Source organism: Ammospiza nelsoni, chromosome 1, assembly GCF_027579445.1.
Source record: "Ammospiza nelsoni isolate bAmmNel1 chromosome 1, bAmmNel1.pri, whole genome shotgun sequence".
In the NCBI taxonomy this organism is placed as follows: Eukaryota; Metazoa; Chordata; class Aves; order Passeriformes; family Passerellidae; genus Ammospiza; species Ammospiza nelsoni.
Window position 1 is genome coordinate 145647639 of NC_080633.1, and position 14289 is coordinate 145661927.

The 14289-nt window shown below is 37.0% G+C and overlaps 1 protein-coding gene across 7 annotated transcripts in view; it reads left to right on the plus strand.

Moving 5' to 3' along the window:
* The window catches only part of EFR3A (EFR3 homolog A), a 75404-nt gene that overhangs the window by 31509 nt on the left and 29606 nt on the right, over positions 1 to 14289 (plus strand). For 6 of the 7 annotated variants that reach the window (XM_059493968.1, XM_059493955.1, XM_059493963.1 and 3 more), the window contains 3 exons: positions 3122 to 3243; positions 4918 to 5067; positions 9484 to 9621. In XM_059493968.1, coding sequence (XP_059349951.1) covers positions 3122 to 3243; positions 4918 to 5067; positions 9484 to 9621 — 410 coding nt within the window. The remainder of the gene's footprint in view (positions 1 to 3121; positions 3244 to 4917; positions 5068 to 9483; positions 9622 to 14289) is intronic. The other variant, XM_059493990.1, reaches the window with a different exon arrangement.

Genomic DNA, 14289 nt, shown 5'->3' on the forward strand with positions numbered 1-14289 from the left:
CAATGCCCAGTCATCTGAATGCTAATCCTGGATTGTGCTTCAGAAATGCTGTAGGTTCAGTTGGGGAAATTGTTTTGTTATAGACATGAGGGCATAAAAAACCTTTGCCCTTTCTGTATCTCTTACTGTGCATGCCATTTTGAAAGGTGTAGCTTCCACATGTTTGTGTCCCTGCTGCAAAGCTGCCCCTGATCCAGAGAGGTACTCAGGATGAGGGAGTCCCTGACACTTGCTTGGCCTAAAGTCATCATTTCTTCTTACAAAGCAGTTTCCTGCTACAATAAATCTTTCTGCTAGCAAAACAGTTATTAGAATGTATTAAACTTTCCTGTTGGGAGATCCTGTCAATCAAATAATTAGTACTTCAGATAATAATATTAAAGGCTGATACTAAATTAGCAGCATGAATTAATATTCTCACAAGCACTCAGTGCTTTGTCTTCTTCATACTTTGTTTCCATTCTTTTCCATGCTTTTATGGAGGTTTCTGGGTGAATCATTTGTCGATTTGAGCACTTGAACATCTGGAAAATATTAAGATAATATTGTGTGGGGTTTACTAAATCCTTGGTCTTGGTGCCTTATTGAGATGTAAGGACTAATGAAATTCTTGACCGAAAAAATAATCTATTTCTGTTTTGCTAGTAACAATTTCATGAAACAAGTTAGCAAGCCACAGTACATATGAAGCATTTGCCAGGGTATCTTAGGAAGGAAATTATCATTTTTATAACTCACTCTATTGGAGAAAAATATGAGTGCTGTTTGTAGATCATCTTTCAGTCTATGGCAGTGGATCATACAGAATTAGATTTTGACTTCTGTCACTTTTTTACCACCTGAAATACAGGATATTCCTAACTGAAGGACTTGTAAAATGGACTCATACTGTACAATTTTGCTCCGTTTTCAGTAACAGCTGAGAATGTAGTTTTATGAACTACATAATTTTCAGTTGTTCCTGTGGCTTTTAGAGGGTGAACTGGTAGTGCAGCTGAAAGGGATAACTGTTCTAGATAAAACAGAAAAAAAAGACTAAACAAAAGACTAGAAAAAATGGTAGGGTTCTTTTTTCTGAAATACACAGCTTTGAAAACCTCAAACCCTCCACAAATCAGTGTGCTGTAGATTATGCTAAAGGGCTTTGGGCCTCTCTGGGTGTCTATGGGTAATGTGCTGATGAAAGCAGGTTTTACATCATGAAAAATGCAAAGGAAATGCCTCAGCCTGTGCTTAGGAATTGATAAAAATGGTGTGAGTAAAAGCAGAAGGATCTTAATGGAACATCACTCTGCTTCAGAGCAGAGCTGGCATGGTGTTTGACCTTTCCTGATAGTGTTTTGTTTTGCTTTTTATTTCCCTGTGTAGTCTGTTCTTAGAACTGTCTGTGATGGAGAATCCAAAAGGTCTTTAGGCAGTCTGCTCACTTTAGGAAGGGAGGGGTTTTAATGGCTTACCTAGGCTTTCCTTCAATATAAGCCTATTATTGATTTTCTTATTACCATTGGACAAAGAAAACTATTTCTTCTGTTTTTATAGCTGTCTTCTGTACCTTTTAAGACTGATACATTTTAGGCAGCTGTAGTTAGGGTAATTTGGTGTATTTCATTCATCCTTTACAGATGTTTATGTAAAGCTTTGTCTATTTCTTGAATTATTTGAGAACTGTATCAGTTAGTCACCATTTTAGGCTGTGATGTTTCAGCTCCACTTCATTTAAGGGCTTATTTGGCCCAGTTAGACAGCAAAAATTTCTTCATAAGTGCCATGAGTAATGCAGATGTATCTTAATATATTGTTCTGTTTTCCATGCCATCTTATTGGCATTGGCTAAGTTCCTTTTCTTCATTCAGCTGTTTCTGGCTAAAATGCTGTTTTGCAATAACCATTCTCAAATTGCTTCCTTGGTTTTTCAGGTCCTGTTTTCAATTGTTCAAAAACCAGGCAGCAAGTGTGCCTGCAGCTCTGGCCAGCTTAGTGTTCTTTGCAAATTTGATGAGCCCAGTCTGCTCATCTGAGTCTCTAGTGAAGCTCAAATCATATTTTTGTACTGTGATGATTTACAAGTGTTTCCTTATTTTTTTCCAAACTCTTGTACATCTCTCTTATGGGGAGTGTTCTTTTGACAGTGCTTTTCTAGCTTTCCTTTGAGAATTTTGTGTATTTTTTTGTCAACAGCATCACTGAAATTTTGACAGATGCTGCTTCATCTGGATTCACAAAAGTTATTTACTTGTCATAGGAATAGGATGGATTGATGTGATTTGTTCTTGACAAATCCATCTTGACTGTTACTTACCCTTTTGAGACTTTGTAGATGTTGGCAAATTGGCTTTTTTTTCCAGCGTTTTTCTGCGAATGGACTGGAGTTGACTGGGTTATAATTCCCTGACTCTTCCTTTTTCCCTTTTCTCTGGACAGAATTGACAGAATGCCTCCAAGTTTATTTCCCTTGAATTTTGGTACATCAGAATGTTGCTAGGTAACCTGGTAGTGACAGGGTTGTGTTTGATTGCTTGGGCTGCTCTGTACAGCTGCCTGAGAGAGGCTGGAGCAGGGCGGTGTCAGGCTCTGCTCCCAGGCTGACAGAGCTAGGACAAGAGGAAATGGCCTCAAGTTGTGTCAAGGGAGGATTAAACTGGATATTAGGGAAAATTTCTTCTCTGAGGGAGTTACCACCATTGGAACAGGGTGCCTGGGGAAGTGGCTGAATCACCATCCCTGGAGTTACATAAAGTGAGGTTTAGTGGTGGACTTGACAGTGTTAGGGAAATGGTTGGACCTGATGATCCTGAGGGTCTTTCCCAGCCTAAATGATTCTGCCAGTTGATGACTCCCTGTTCAAGTGTTAGATGTTTCCGTAGTGCATAGCATGTTGCATTTCATACAGTTTCATGCTTCCATGGCTATCTAAATGAAGTTCTTCTGGGAAGACATTTAAAAGAAAACCCTCCTATTAAGATTTTTCTTCTCTGAAGTTCTAAAGTGTTGTCAAAATTGGGTTCTTAATGCAGTTACTTCATGTTACTTGTTAAATTAAGCTTAGATTAAGCTTATTACTCATTATTCTATTTTAGGAAATTGGTATTAAAAACTTTTTTTAATGTATTTCATTTTCTAGTTTGTCAAATTTGCCAACATTGAAGAAGACACACCTTCATATCACAGGCGCTACGACTTCTTCGTGTCCCGGTTCAGTGCCATGTGTCATTCCCGTGACCCTGATCCAGAAATACAAAATGAGTAAGTGTCATTCTGCAGGAATTACTGAAAACTGGTCACACATTAATGCTGTCTGTAATACAGCTCTTATTAAGGTGTTTATTGGACTAGTTCATTCCAAATGAAAAAAGTGACAGTTTGACTTTTTGAGTAGCACTGAGTATTGCAAATCTTAGGTAGCTGGAACTCCTAGGATATTTAGGGGTAATTTTACCTTAATAATGCATGTTGGATTGTGTGGATTTTCTCCAGAAAGGCACCACTAATTACTGTAAATGCACAAGTTCATAACTTACTTGAGATATTAATGAGGCTACTTATATGAAAAGCAAAAGCATATATTTAGTCTGTTCTTTGAGAATTACTCATTAAAACTGTGATTTCTTAAATGTCTGAACTATGCTCATTTGTGTCCAACTCAAGAGCCTCCATGAGTGGGAATTCTATTTTCCCCATTCTTACATAAGTGCCACAGTTTGTTTTGCTGCAGCTCCCTCCTGAAGGATGTGTCCTTCCCTGCAGCAGTTTTTCTCCTTGTTTGTACATCCCTCTTGTCTCCTGCTTTGTGTGTAATCCTATTGAAACTATCTCAAAAGATCTAGAATGAAATTGGGTTCATCTTGAATGCACAAAACTTTGTTCAGAAATAGCTAAGATACAAGCAGCTGCAGATTTAGATATTTACGAATTGAAATGGAAACAAAAATAATTACAGAACTTGGTTACCTCTGTAGTTCATCTTAGAAATTTTTAAATTCAGGAAATTTAACTGAGCAAGGGCTTGTTAAGTGTTGTCCATACCTGAATCAAGATTTAAAAAATGAGGGGTGGATTTTAAGAGAAATAATTCAAAATTTTAGTGAGGCTTGTACTTATTTCATTTGATAGCTGTACTAGCTTCTACTTGTGTTCAGGAAGTAAATTCTCTTCCTACCATTTATTACAATGAATAATTTGCTATTATCATTTCAAAAAATAACATTTTGCTATTCATGTCATTGCACAAATTCTCCTGCAAGCTATTTTTGTTTAATAAAATGATGACAACAGCTAGCAGCTAGACCAAGTCTTTTTTTGAACTTATGTTATTTTTTTCTTTTTTTATATTTCATTGTTGTTGATTACTTCTCAGTTGATTTCATTCAAATGGTTTTAGAATTAAAGTGGTTGTTCCTTTTGTCCATTAGGCTTAAGTAGACAGAAGTATCCTTTGCTTTCCATCTTGTGACTCTTTCAGAAATCTTTGAAGATCTTTTCTGACTAATCCATGGCCTTAATTACAACTTCTAATGGCACAATCACATGGCTATGCTAGATATTACTTCAGCTGTTTTGTGGTAGCTTCCCATTTTTCTTCAGCTCTGGAATAGGCTGAGATTGTGTGAAGTTTCAGCTGATGGGAGGTAGATTGGTGGGTTTTATCCAGGGGACTCTTGTCAGAGGCGGTGCACAAAGTTTGAGACTTCATTGAGTGGTGTCAGCTTTATCCTTACAGGCCATCTTCTGTTCAGTTGTTTGTTTTTTTATCTCCTTACTGACTTCAGAGGTGTTCAAAGAAAGCATGGGCAATCTTAATGGTTGGCCAGTTTTCCCAGTTGCTGCTTGTGAGAACCTACTGGAGTTCCACAGTACTTCATGCCCTGCTGGGTGGTGCTGTGTTGCTCAGCTTCAGTAATTCCTCTTTTCCTTGCTCAGGATCCGAATTGCTGGAATCAGGGGCATCCAGGGAGTGGTTAGAAAAGCAGTTAATGATGAGCTTCGAGCAACCATATGGGAACCCCAGCACATGGACAAGATAGTGCCATCACTGCTGTTCAACATGCAGAAAATAGAAGATATTGACAGGTAAGTGTATTCGTGTTACTGGTGTGGTTTTTTAAAACAGTCTCTAGGCTGAGTTTTTATGGTGGATATCCCTTTTCTTTTCAGTGGAAGCAGCAACTCACCTTTGCTAGCTGAGGCTCATTGAAATTGATAGTGTAGGTTTGCATAATGGTTCTTAATGTTTCTTGTCTTAAAATCTTTTCAACCATGTTTATTCACTTGTTCAAGATTCTGTTGGCCTAAAAGTTATTCTAGAAATTATATATCCATATTTTGACTTGATAACAATCATAAGCTCTTTGTTTTAGTGGATCCGGTGCAGAGATGAGTAAGCAAAGACTTTCAGGTGACTCAAATGATTTTGCTACTTAGATTTGTTAGAAATTGAGATTTTAATTCCTTTAGCCATTACTAAGAACTGCTTGTCCTGGCTGAAACAGTACTTTGAGTAAGGAATTAAAGTTTTATTTATATGTAAATCACCTTCTCTTTGTTGCTTTCAGTGAGTCCTAGGCATATTACTTGCCACATTTGCAAAAAGATATTTAAAAAGATCTCTGTGACATTTAAGGTTGAGGAGATGCCAGTCACCTTACAATTGAAAAGTCTCTTTTTTTTGGTCCCTGTTTAAAGACTACGTAGGTGTAAAAACTGTTTATTGGTAGCACTGGGAAATTTCCATAAAATGAACTTCAGCAGTGTAACCAAATGAAATATTAATTCCATGTCCAATTCTGGCTGCTTCAAAACTTGCCTGCTAAGAGGCTCAGCAGCCTTCCTATAACAACAAGCTTGTCTTGCTTTCACTCAGCTTTCTAGATCTGTCAGTTTCTCTTTATTTAGTTTGAGTTTTGGCATTTATTTTTCAATTCCTCAGCTTTATTTTTGTTGTGTTATTTCTTACTGCCAGTGCCTGTCTCATCTCTAAAACAAATTTTCAGACCAAATAGCTAAAATCAATAGTTGCCTGTCTGTCCATGCCTTATCTATTTACTGTATCTAACTGAGGGCCCACACAATATTTATAGAAATATCCACGTGAATGTTACATCTGAAGAGTGAACTGAATAAGAGAGAAAGGTTTCTGAAGCTGCTGTTTGAGCAAGGAGAGCCTGGTTTGCCTTTGCTTATTCTTGCAGAGCTTCTAACTGCAGGTGGGCCCTTTCCTTTGGTCCTCTTTGCAGTGCCCTCAGGCATTCACTTTCCTTTTTATAGCAGAAGTAAATTAACTACTGCTAGAAAAACTGACTGAAGTAGGATTTGGATTAACCACTTAAAGTGGATCAGTTTCTATGTACTGCAGGAAATGACATTTCTCATCTGTGGAACAAGGCAATAGTAGTGGTAGAAAAACAAACCTGTCAAAAAGCAACTTAAATTTCTGAACTCTTGTGCTTGAAACTTGTCCTATTGAACATGAAAAAAAGACTAATGATTTTCCTAGTGGTAAGTAGGGGCCTTTTATGATGTGCATATGACAGAAAAGCTGAAACAGTGTTTGTAAATTGTTACCTGCTGGTCTTAAATTATGTTGCAGACAATTTCTCATTTTATTTTATGTGTGACTTCATATTTGTGGAGCACAGAGACATCTTGGAGAGTAGGAGTAAGAAGCATATTGTTGTGGCAGATGGAGTCAAAGCATTATTTGAGAAAGAGCAGAAATTCCAGAAAATACCCACAGCTTAAATCCATAGAAGAAAAATAATTTCTGATTATAGCTAAAGTATATACAGGTACTTACCTTGGAAGTCACTGGAATTTTAGCTTGTGGAACTTCACAGCTTAATTCAAGATTCTTTTGAGTACATACAAGATGAGACATTTCTTGGAGTTAAGAATTTACTATTTAAATGACATTATAAAAATATAGTTGTATTTGTGGATGTCATTATTTGTTCATATACCTGAGTGCACATTTTAGTTACATGCCTATCAGATATTATGTTATGTGTGAATCTATTTATGTGCATCTCCACGATAGGGAGGGGATGTATGAAAATAGTAATTCCCTTATTTTATGACATATTCTTCATAACTGTGGAACTAAACCTTCCAGCCTTATTTCAGGCAGAGGGACACTACCACTTAATGTAAACTTGACTTCAAATCCTTCTGATACATCTAATGTTCATACAAATTTTGCTTTAGAGGAAAGTTAGAATTTATTTCTTTCTCAGGGTGTGTGAATCATAGTCAAACAGAGTACCTCCTCTGCTCAGAAGTGGTTGTTCAGTCTTATGACATGTCCTGTCATATCTTTGGCCAGCCCTGGTTTTTGGCATTTAAGAAGTCTCATGCTTAAGTTGCTGAGTTGCTGTGAGCTGAGTCTGTGAGTTTAAGTCTGTGATTAGATGTTTGCTATGCAAACTGCTGTACTTCAACACATCCTCCTTCCAGTTCCTTGTTGCCACTGCTGATAGAGATTACCCTCACAAAGGCCAGTAGAGCAGCTACAGGGAGTTGTCCTTGCCCACTTCATAGTAAAACACATTTTCAGCCCTCTTGTGGTAGTACAAAAGCTTTAGGTGCAGAGGAATACTACTGTTTTTTTTTCTTAACTGTTGCAGTTGGATTTTTCAGATGTTTTCTCATATTTCTGTAAAAATAAAGTCAGTGAAATAAAATGAGCATGAGATACTCATTTGAATCTAGAAACTTAAGAGACTGTGCAAAGCTTTTCTATAAAACTGACAAGAATATTCAATATTCATTGTATATTTGCAATTCCAAGGAATTCTTACTGAGAAATACCTTGAGGTAGGTGTTGTTAAAGTTCAAATAAAATGTTACTCCCACAGATGACACAGGATAATTTTAAACATTTTGATGCAGTCAAAGAGTAACATTTTATACTAGGAAGATTCATCTAAAAAAAGACTTCCAAGCAGTGCTGAAAAGTCACCTTCTGTAGGTTTGCATATATAAGCACTCAAAACATAACTTATTTTACTTCATTTTAACTGGAATTCTTTCAGACAGGCTAAGCTCTGGGTGCTATTCTTTCTGCTTTCGTCTTTCCTCCCCACACACCCACCTTTGCAGTGCTGTTGTATTTTAGGGAATCTGTGTCAAAACAGCAATGGAAATGACAGTCCTACACTGTCTCTTGTACCTTCTCTCCCATCTCCCTAGATCAGAGTCTAGGCAGTACAGGGGAAGGAAAAAAGGGGAGGATGGGTGGCACAGCAGTTGATAGAGCTGGAGTTTTGTGGTACTCATGGTGGATTATGTACAAATTCTCATACCTTTTAAAATTCTAATCATGCTGCTCTTGTAAAGCTATTTCTCCTTATCTAACAGAGTTCCTGAGGCTCTTCTGTTATTAAAATCTGACAAGCTGTTGTGGTAACTCCTGAAACACTGATGTTTCCAGAGGCAACAGGATTTTCATATGGCCAATTTTAGATTTCAGTAGTATTGAAACACTATTGAAACACAGAAAATCATTTGCCATCAACAGCTATATTACAACTATGATGTTAACATGTCCATTTGACTACTGATATTTCAATGTGCAATTTTCTATAATGCTCTAAAGCATTTGTGATGCTTAAGTAAACTGAATGCTCTTGGTTGACACTTTCAAATGTATTTAACACACAAGCTTGCACTGCAGAACTGAAATTATGTTTAAGGGTTTAATGTACTGGTTTCTGCAGTCTAAAATTAAAAATGCATAATGTTAATGTAAATGAATGAGTCCTCACTTAAGTTCCTATAATGTTTTGTGAGAGGAAAAAAAAGGTTGCCACTTGTAGGTCCAGTGACTCTTGGTAAGTAATGGAGGTACCTCAGGGGGAGCTGTTTGCTTCCTTTCTGAAAGCTGTGTTCACCCTGTGACCTGTCCAGAGTAATGATGGAAGACACTGAGGTAGAGTGTGACCAACTTCTACACTGTCTATTTAGAGGTAACTGTGTGGATGATAATGTTCTAATCAGTTCACTCATTTTTTTTCAACTCACAAGCCATCTGTTTGTGCAAAAGTATTGGAGTTTCATTTAATTCTCACCCACACAGTATGGACTCAGTAGTGGGCAGGTGAATGAGATCATTAATCTGAGCAATATTACTAAGATTCTGTCTAAATTTTTTTGGTGGTTTCACAGCCTTTGTTATTGTTAGCAATACATAGTGTTTTGTCAAAATGTGATATGTAAAAGTTAACTGTGTATTTGCAGCTTTTGTGTTTGCCATATAAATATTTACTAATACAGTGGTGAGTACTGAGTGAACAAATGATGATCTATGGTCCTGCTATAAAAGAATAAAATATGTTATTCAGAATTCTGGTTTGATGCATATTTGAAATGCACTTCTTGCCTAGTTGAAGATCGTGACTCATGAATGTTTTAATACCAAGGGTGGATGCAGTAAAGAAAAGGTTACCTGAATATTAGTCAGTAATATAATCAAAGCACTTTGTCTTATTTCAGCAGAATAGGCCCCCCATCCTCTCCTACAGTAGGAGTGAAAGAAGAAAATCCTTCTGTGCTGGCTGAGAATTGTTTCAGGGAACTACTGGGACGAGCAACCTATGGAAATATGAACAATGCTGTCAGACCAGTTTTTGCGTAAGTTGAAAATTTGTGGAAGATCTGAAGAGGTTTGCTTTATTTCATCCTCAATTCTCTTGCATTAAATTTTTTCCTACTTTTCAGTTCAAAGGTTTCCATTCACATTTCTTAAAAAATTGCCCCTCTTTTAACCTCTTCTCTCTCCTCCATCTATAAACTTGAAGGAAGTTATGGAGGAATACATGTTCTGCTTTATTGATTTTTACATGCAAAATACAATAATTGACATGAGTTGTTGCTTCAGCTGTTTTTTTTTTTTTAAATGTGAAACTATCCAGGCTATTCATGTCCTATAGATGAGGGTCACAATCAGTGGAGAGACAAACCAAGTAAAGTACAAGTAGCACAAAGGAGTACTGTGCCCCATAAAGTCACAATTTATGTTTTCCTATTACAGCGTCCTGAATGGGTCGTTGCTGGTGAGAGAGAGACGAGAATCTTGTTTCTAGATCAGAAGGCTGGATTTATTGATATATCATATATAATACATTATTACTATACTAAAAAGAATAAAGAGAGAGAAGTTTGCAGAGCTGCTCAAGCTAGGCTAAGAATAGATAGAAAGAATCTATAACATAGTTGTGTCCAAGGTCTCTGTCCCTAGCTTGCACTTTGTGATTGGCCCTTAATTATAAACATAGGAACATGAGCCAATCAAGATGCCCCTGTTGCATTCCACAGCAGCTGATAATAATTATTTACCTTCTCTTCTGAGGCCTCTGCCTTTCAGAAGACACAGAAATCCTGAAAGAAAGGATTTCTGTGAAAAAATGTCTGCGACATATTCCTGCCATTTTCTTCCAGGACCTGTTTCGATATTCTTTGATGAATATCTTTAACAACTCATTTAGGGGTGAGTGGCAGATATGCACACAGTATGCACATTATGCACAAAAACACACAGTACAAATTATACCTCTTGTATTAACACTCAATGATACCACTTTCAAACTCTGGCTTTTCCTGGTGATGAGGACACCTGCTTGCTTCTTCTTGTAGATCTTTCAAGGTACATGTCAGGTACAGGAATACATTCTCTTAGATGGCCTAGTTCTTCACACAGGAATTAAGTACTTTATTTATACACTGAAAGACCTTCAAGCTATCAAAAGCCATTTTCAAATTACTAGTGTTAACAAAAGAAAGATAAGGTTGGTGTTGAAGGCAGTAAACTTTGTAACCCCTTGTTTATCCTGAAAAACATTGACTACAAAGAACTTACCACTCTCTTACTTTCTGTATATATCTGTTATACCAACCTGAGAGGAGTTTCTGTTGCAAAGTTGAGTGTTTTATTAAAAAAACACTCTTTCTTTCCTAGATTTAAAATTTGCATTCCTCCAAAATACCTGTGATCACAGGGAACACCTCGTTACTACACAGTCTGGATGGATTACTTGGTACTATACTGCAGCTGCTTTCTGACCACTTCTCAATTCTTTTAGTGGGTTTATCTCAAAACTTTATCATCATTTGCAGTGGATTGCGTATTTTGAATCATTTTAGTAGCAGGGAAGTTTTCTACGAATAATTCCTGATTCCACAGAGAGAGGTAGTGCTTGGTTTGGGATTTGAGAAGGTGTCATAGCTGCTTTTTCTGTGGCTGATCTAAAGCCTAAAAGCCTTTAAAGTTTATTTCCAGCCTATTTTCAGTTCTCACATGCTATGACTGTAAGGGACCAGTTGGTTCTGTGTGCACAGCATGTTCCACATACTGCATTTATGCACTGAATGAGTGGATAATGACCAGTTACTCAGAATGTTATCTCCTCTATGAATAGAGAGTTTTGTAATCATCACTTCTGTGTTCCACTTTGAGGACAAATTGCCAAATGTGTCTTTTTACCAATAACTGCTGTAAAAGGTTTAGTATTTTTGAAGAACAAGAGATGCAGAAAATGCAATTTCAAGCTGTTTGTCCTAAGCAAAAAGGGTGTGCTATATCTAATGAGCTTCACTTTGTGAATGACAGAGCAGTTAGAGTGAAAGTTTGAGATAGAGAGTCTACTGCACTTTATTGGATTGAAAAACCTGACTTAGCTTCTGATTAGAAAACAGTTTCTTCTAACAATGTTCAGCTCTTTCACAGGTTTTAAAGAAACTCTGGCAATATACATAGGGCCTCATTACAGTGCTAACATGAAGGTGCAGGTTCAGTTCCCCACCTGAAGGCTTGCTTCATGTGAGATCAGGCAACATGCTGCCACTTCTTGGCAAAACTGAGAGAGCAGTGCTGCTTGCATCATGAGGCAGGGCTTATTTAGTGATTGAGGGGTTTAACTATGATGAAGATAGTAGAAATCTGAAGTCAGTCTCCTGGTATTGGTTTGGATTGACATTAATTCTCCTTGCCTTAGGCAGAAAATCTCCATGGTTATGTCTGCATGCAGTAGCTAGAAACTCTCATATAATAATTTGCAATAAAATCTTACAGATCAATCTCACTAATTGCTTAATGAAAGTAAAAAAATGTTACATTAATATTATTTGAAAAAAAGTTCTGTTGTGTCAATAGTCAGAAGCTGTTGAGACATAACTGGCATGGATTTGCAATGGTGAATAGATTAGACAGATTCAGAGAGATACAGAAATCTGGTGAAACTTTCCAAGTGCAACAACTGCATTTCCATTCTTGTCAGTTATCGCATCAGGTGTGCAGGGGTTTGGAAAATTAACAGACTGGTGTTCAATATTCTTTCAACAAACATGATGCATGAGCAGAGTATTTTATATATTCCCATACATGCATGACTCAGTTATGCTTTCTGATCCTCGGTACCAATTTATCATTATTACTTTAAGGATTACTTGCATGTGCGGCACTGAGAAAGAATTCAGGCATCATTAGTGGCTCTCTCCCCAGAAACTTGCATTATTGGTTCTGCTCTTCCTTTGAAATTGAGAGACCTAATTGTGCATTTTTGCTACATATGTGCAGCAGATCTCAATGGAAGGCAGTTTGGGATTTGTTAATCCAGCAAGAGAATCTTTTGCAATCTTCAGTAGATATTCTTTATTGAAAGAAGTGTAATTTGAAAAAAAGAATGAGTTAAGGTGTGACTTGATTTTAACTAAAGTAAATGTAGCATACTAAAAATACCCTTTACTGTCTCTTGCAAGAACAAAACTACATTGAATGCACTTATTATGGTCAGTAAAATACATCACCTACAGGAATCTAATCCTGCTGTCCTTAGGAGGAAAATTTCAGTATACAAAGGATGCTGCCCACTGAGCTGTTGCACAAAGCTTCAGCCAAGTCTGTCATCTTCTCCCTGCTGTCTTCCCAGCAGTTCATCTACCTGAAGTAGCTGATACTTGGCCTTTCTGGCAATATAAAACTGTATGTCTTGTTTAAAGAGGAATTTTTGTTTGTTTGTTTATTTGTGTGATATGGGATGCAGTTGACCATAATCTGCCTGAATGGATTTTTGGGGCAGATGAATAGGAACTGTCAAGGATAACAGAGAACACAATGCCCTGAAAGATTAAAGGATCAGTTCCAGTCAGGAGAAGATAGTGGAGAGTAGGATTTTCCATTCAATGACACCTGTGCACAAGAAAAGCAGCTACTCCCAATAGGTACTCAAGTTGGATATTTAGTAATGTAAATCTGCTCTTATTTTGGCAGGCAAATACTTTTAAAATTCCTGACATTCTTTCTTGTAGGGATTTCTGTTAAAGGTATGTGATGTGTCAAGATGGCAGAACTTTTTTTTAATTTCTGCAATAGAGTGCAAGATAATTTAGGGCATAGGAGATGCTTTGTGTCACCTGGTTTAATCAGCCTTGAAGGAGAGCTGTGTACAGGTGACTGGGCTGGGAGCAGCTGCCCAGTGAGGGAATTGAGATCTCCAGGTTGTAGGCAGAGTAAGTTACAGCATCCAGCCAGTCCTCCTGTGTTCACAGAGCTGGCTTCTTTCACCTCCAGAGCTTCTCAGTTTGTTGCTTCAAACAACTTTATGTTTCCTAAGTTCTTTGAGAAAAGGGAGAGCAGTGATGATTCTGTAGCTGAGATACCTGTTTAGGAACAGAAATTCATCTTCTTTTACAAAGTTTTTTTGTTGATTTGGCTGGCATATTTTGTGTTCACTGGCAAATTTGTTTCTGGGTTTGTTTTGATTTTTTTAAAACCTAAATCATACCTATTAAAATGCATGCAAAGTTACCTTTTCTTCAATCTTCTAGAATGAAAAAACACATTTATTTTTTAATGCTTTTTTAGGGACACAGATTGCTTTTTTGCAAAAATCTGTGTGCCCTATTCGTAGCTTTCAACACTTCTGCTTAAGCAGAATTTTTTGTATTTGCTTGAAACACTGATAAATTTTTTTTCATTTGTGGTTCCTCTTCCACTTATAGAGAATCTGATGCATTTTTGTTGGGATTTTGTTTTGATCCTTCTTGCAGTAAGTGTTGAAATGCTTCAGAGCGTAAAGGCATATACACACAAAGAGCAACTCTTTTTTTGTTTTCCATATATTTTATTTATGAAACCACCATGAAAACAAAAATATTTCTCAGAGTTTCTATTCTGGATGGAGCATTCAGCCCTAATTATTTTGCAGCTTGTAATTCAAAACAACTTCCTTATCGTCTGTGAAGTATAAATTTTCAAGGTGTTACAACCTTCAGCAAATTCCTTTAATGTAAAAAAGCATCTAA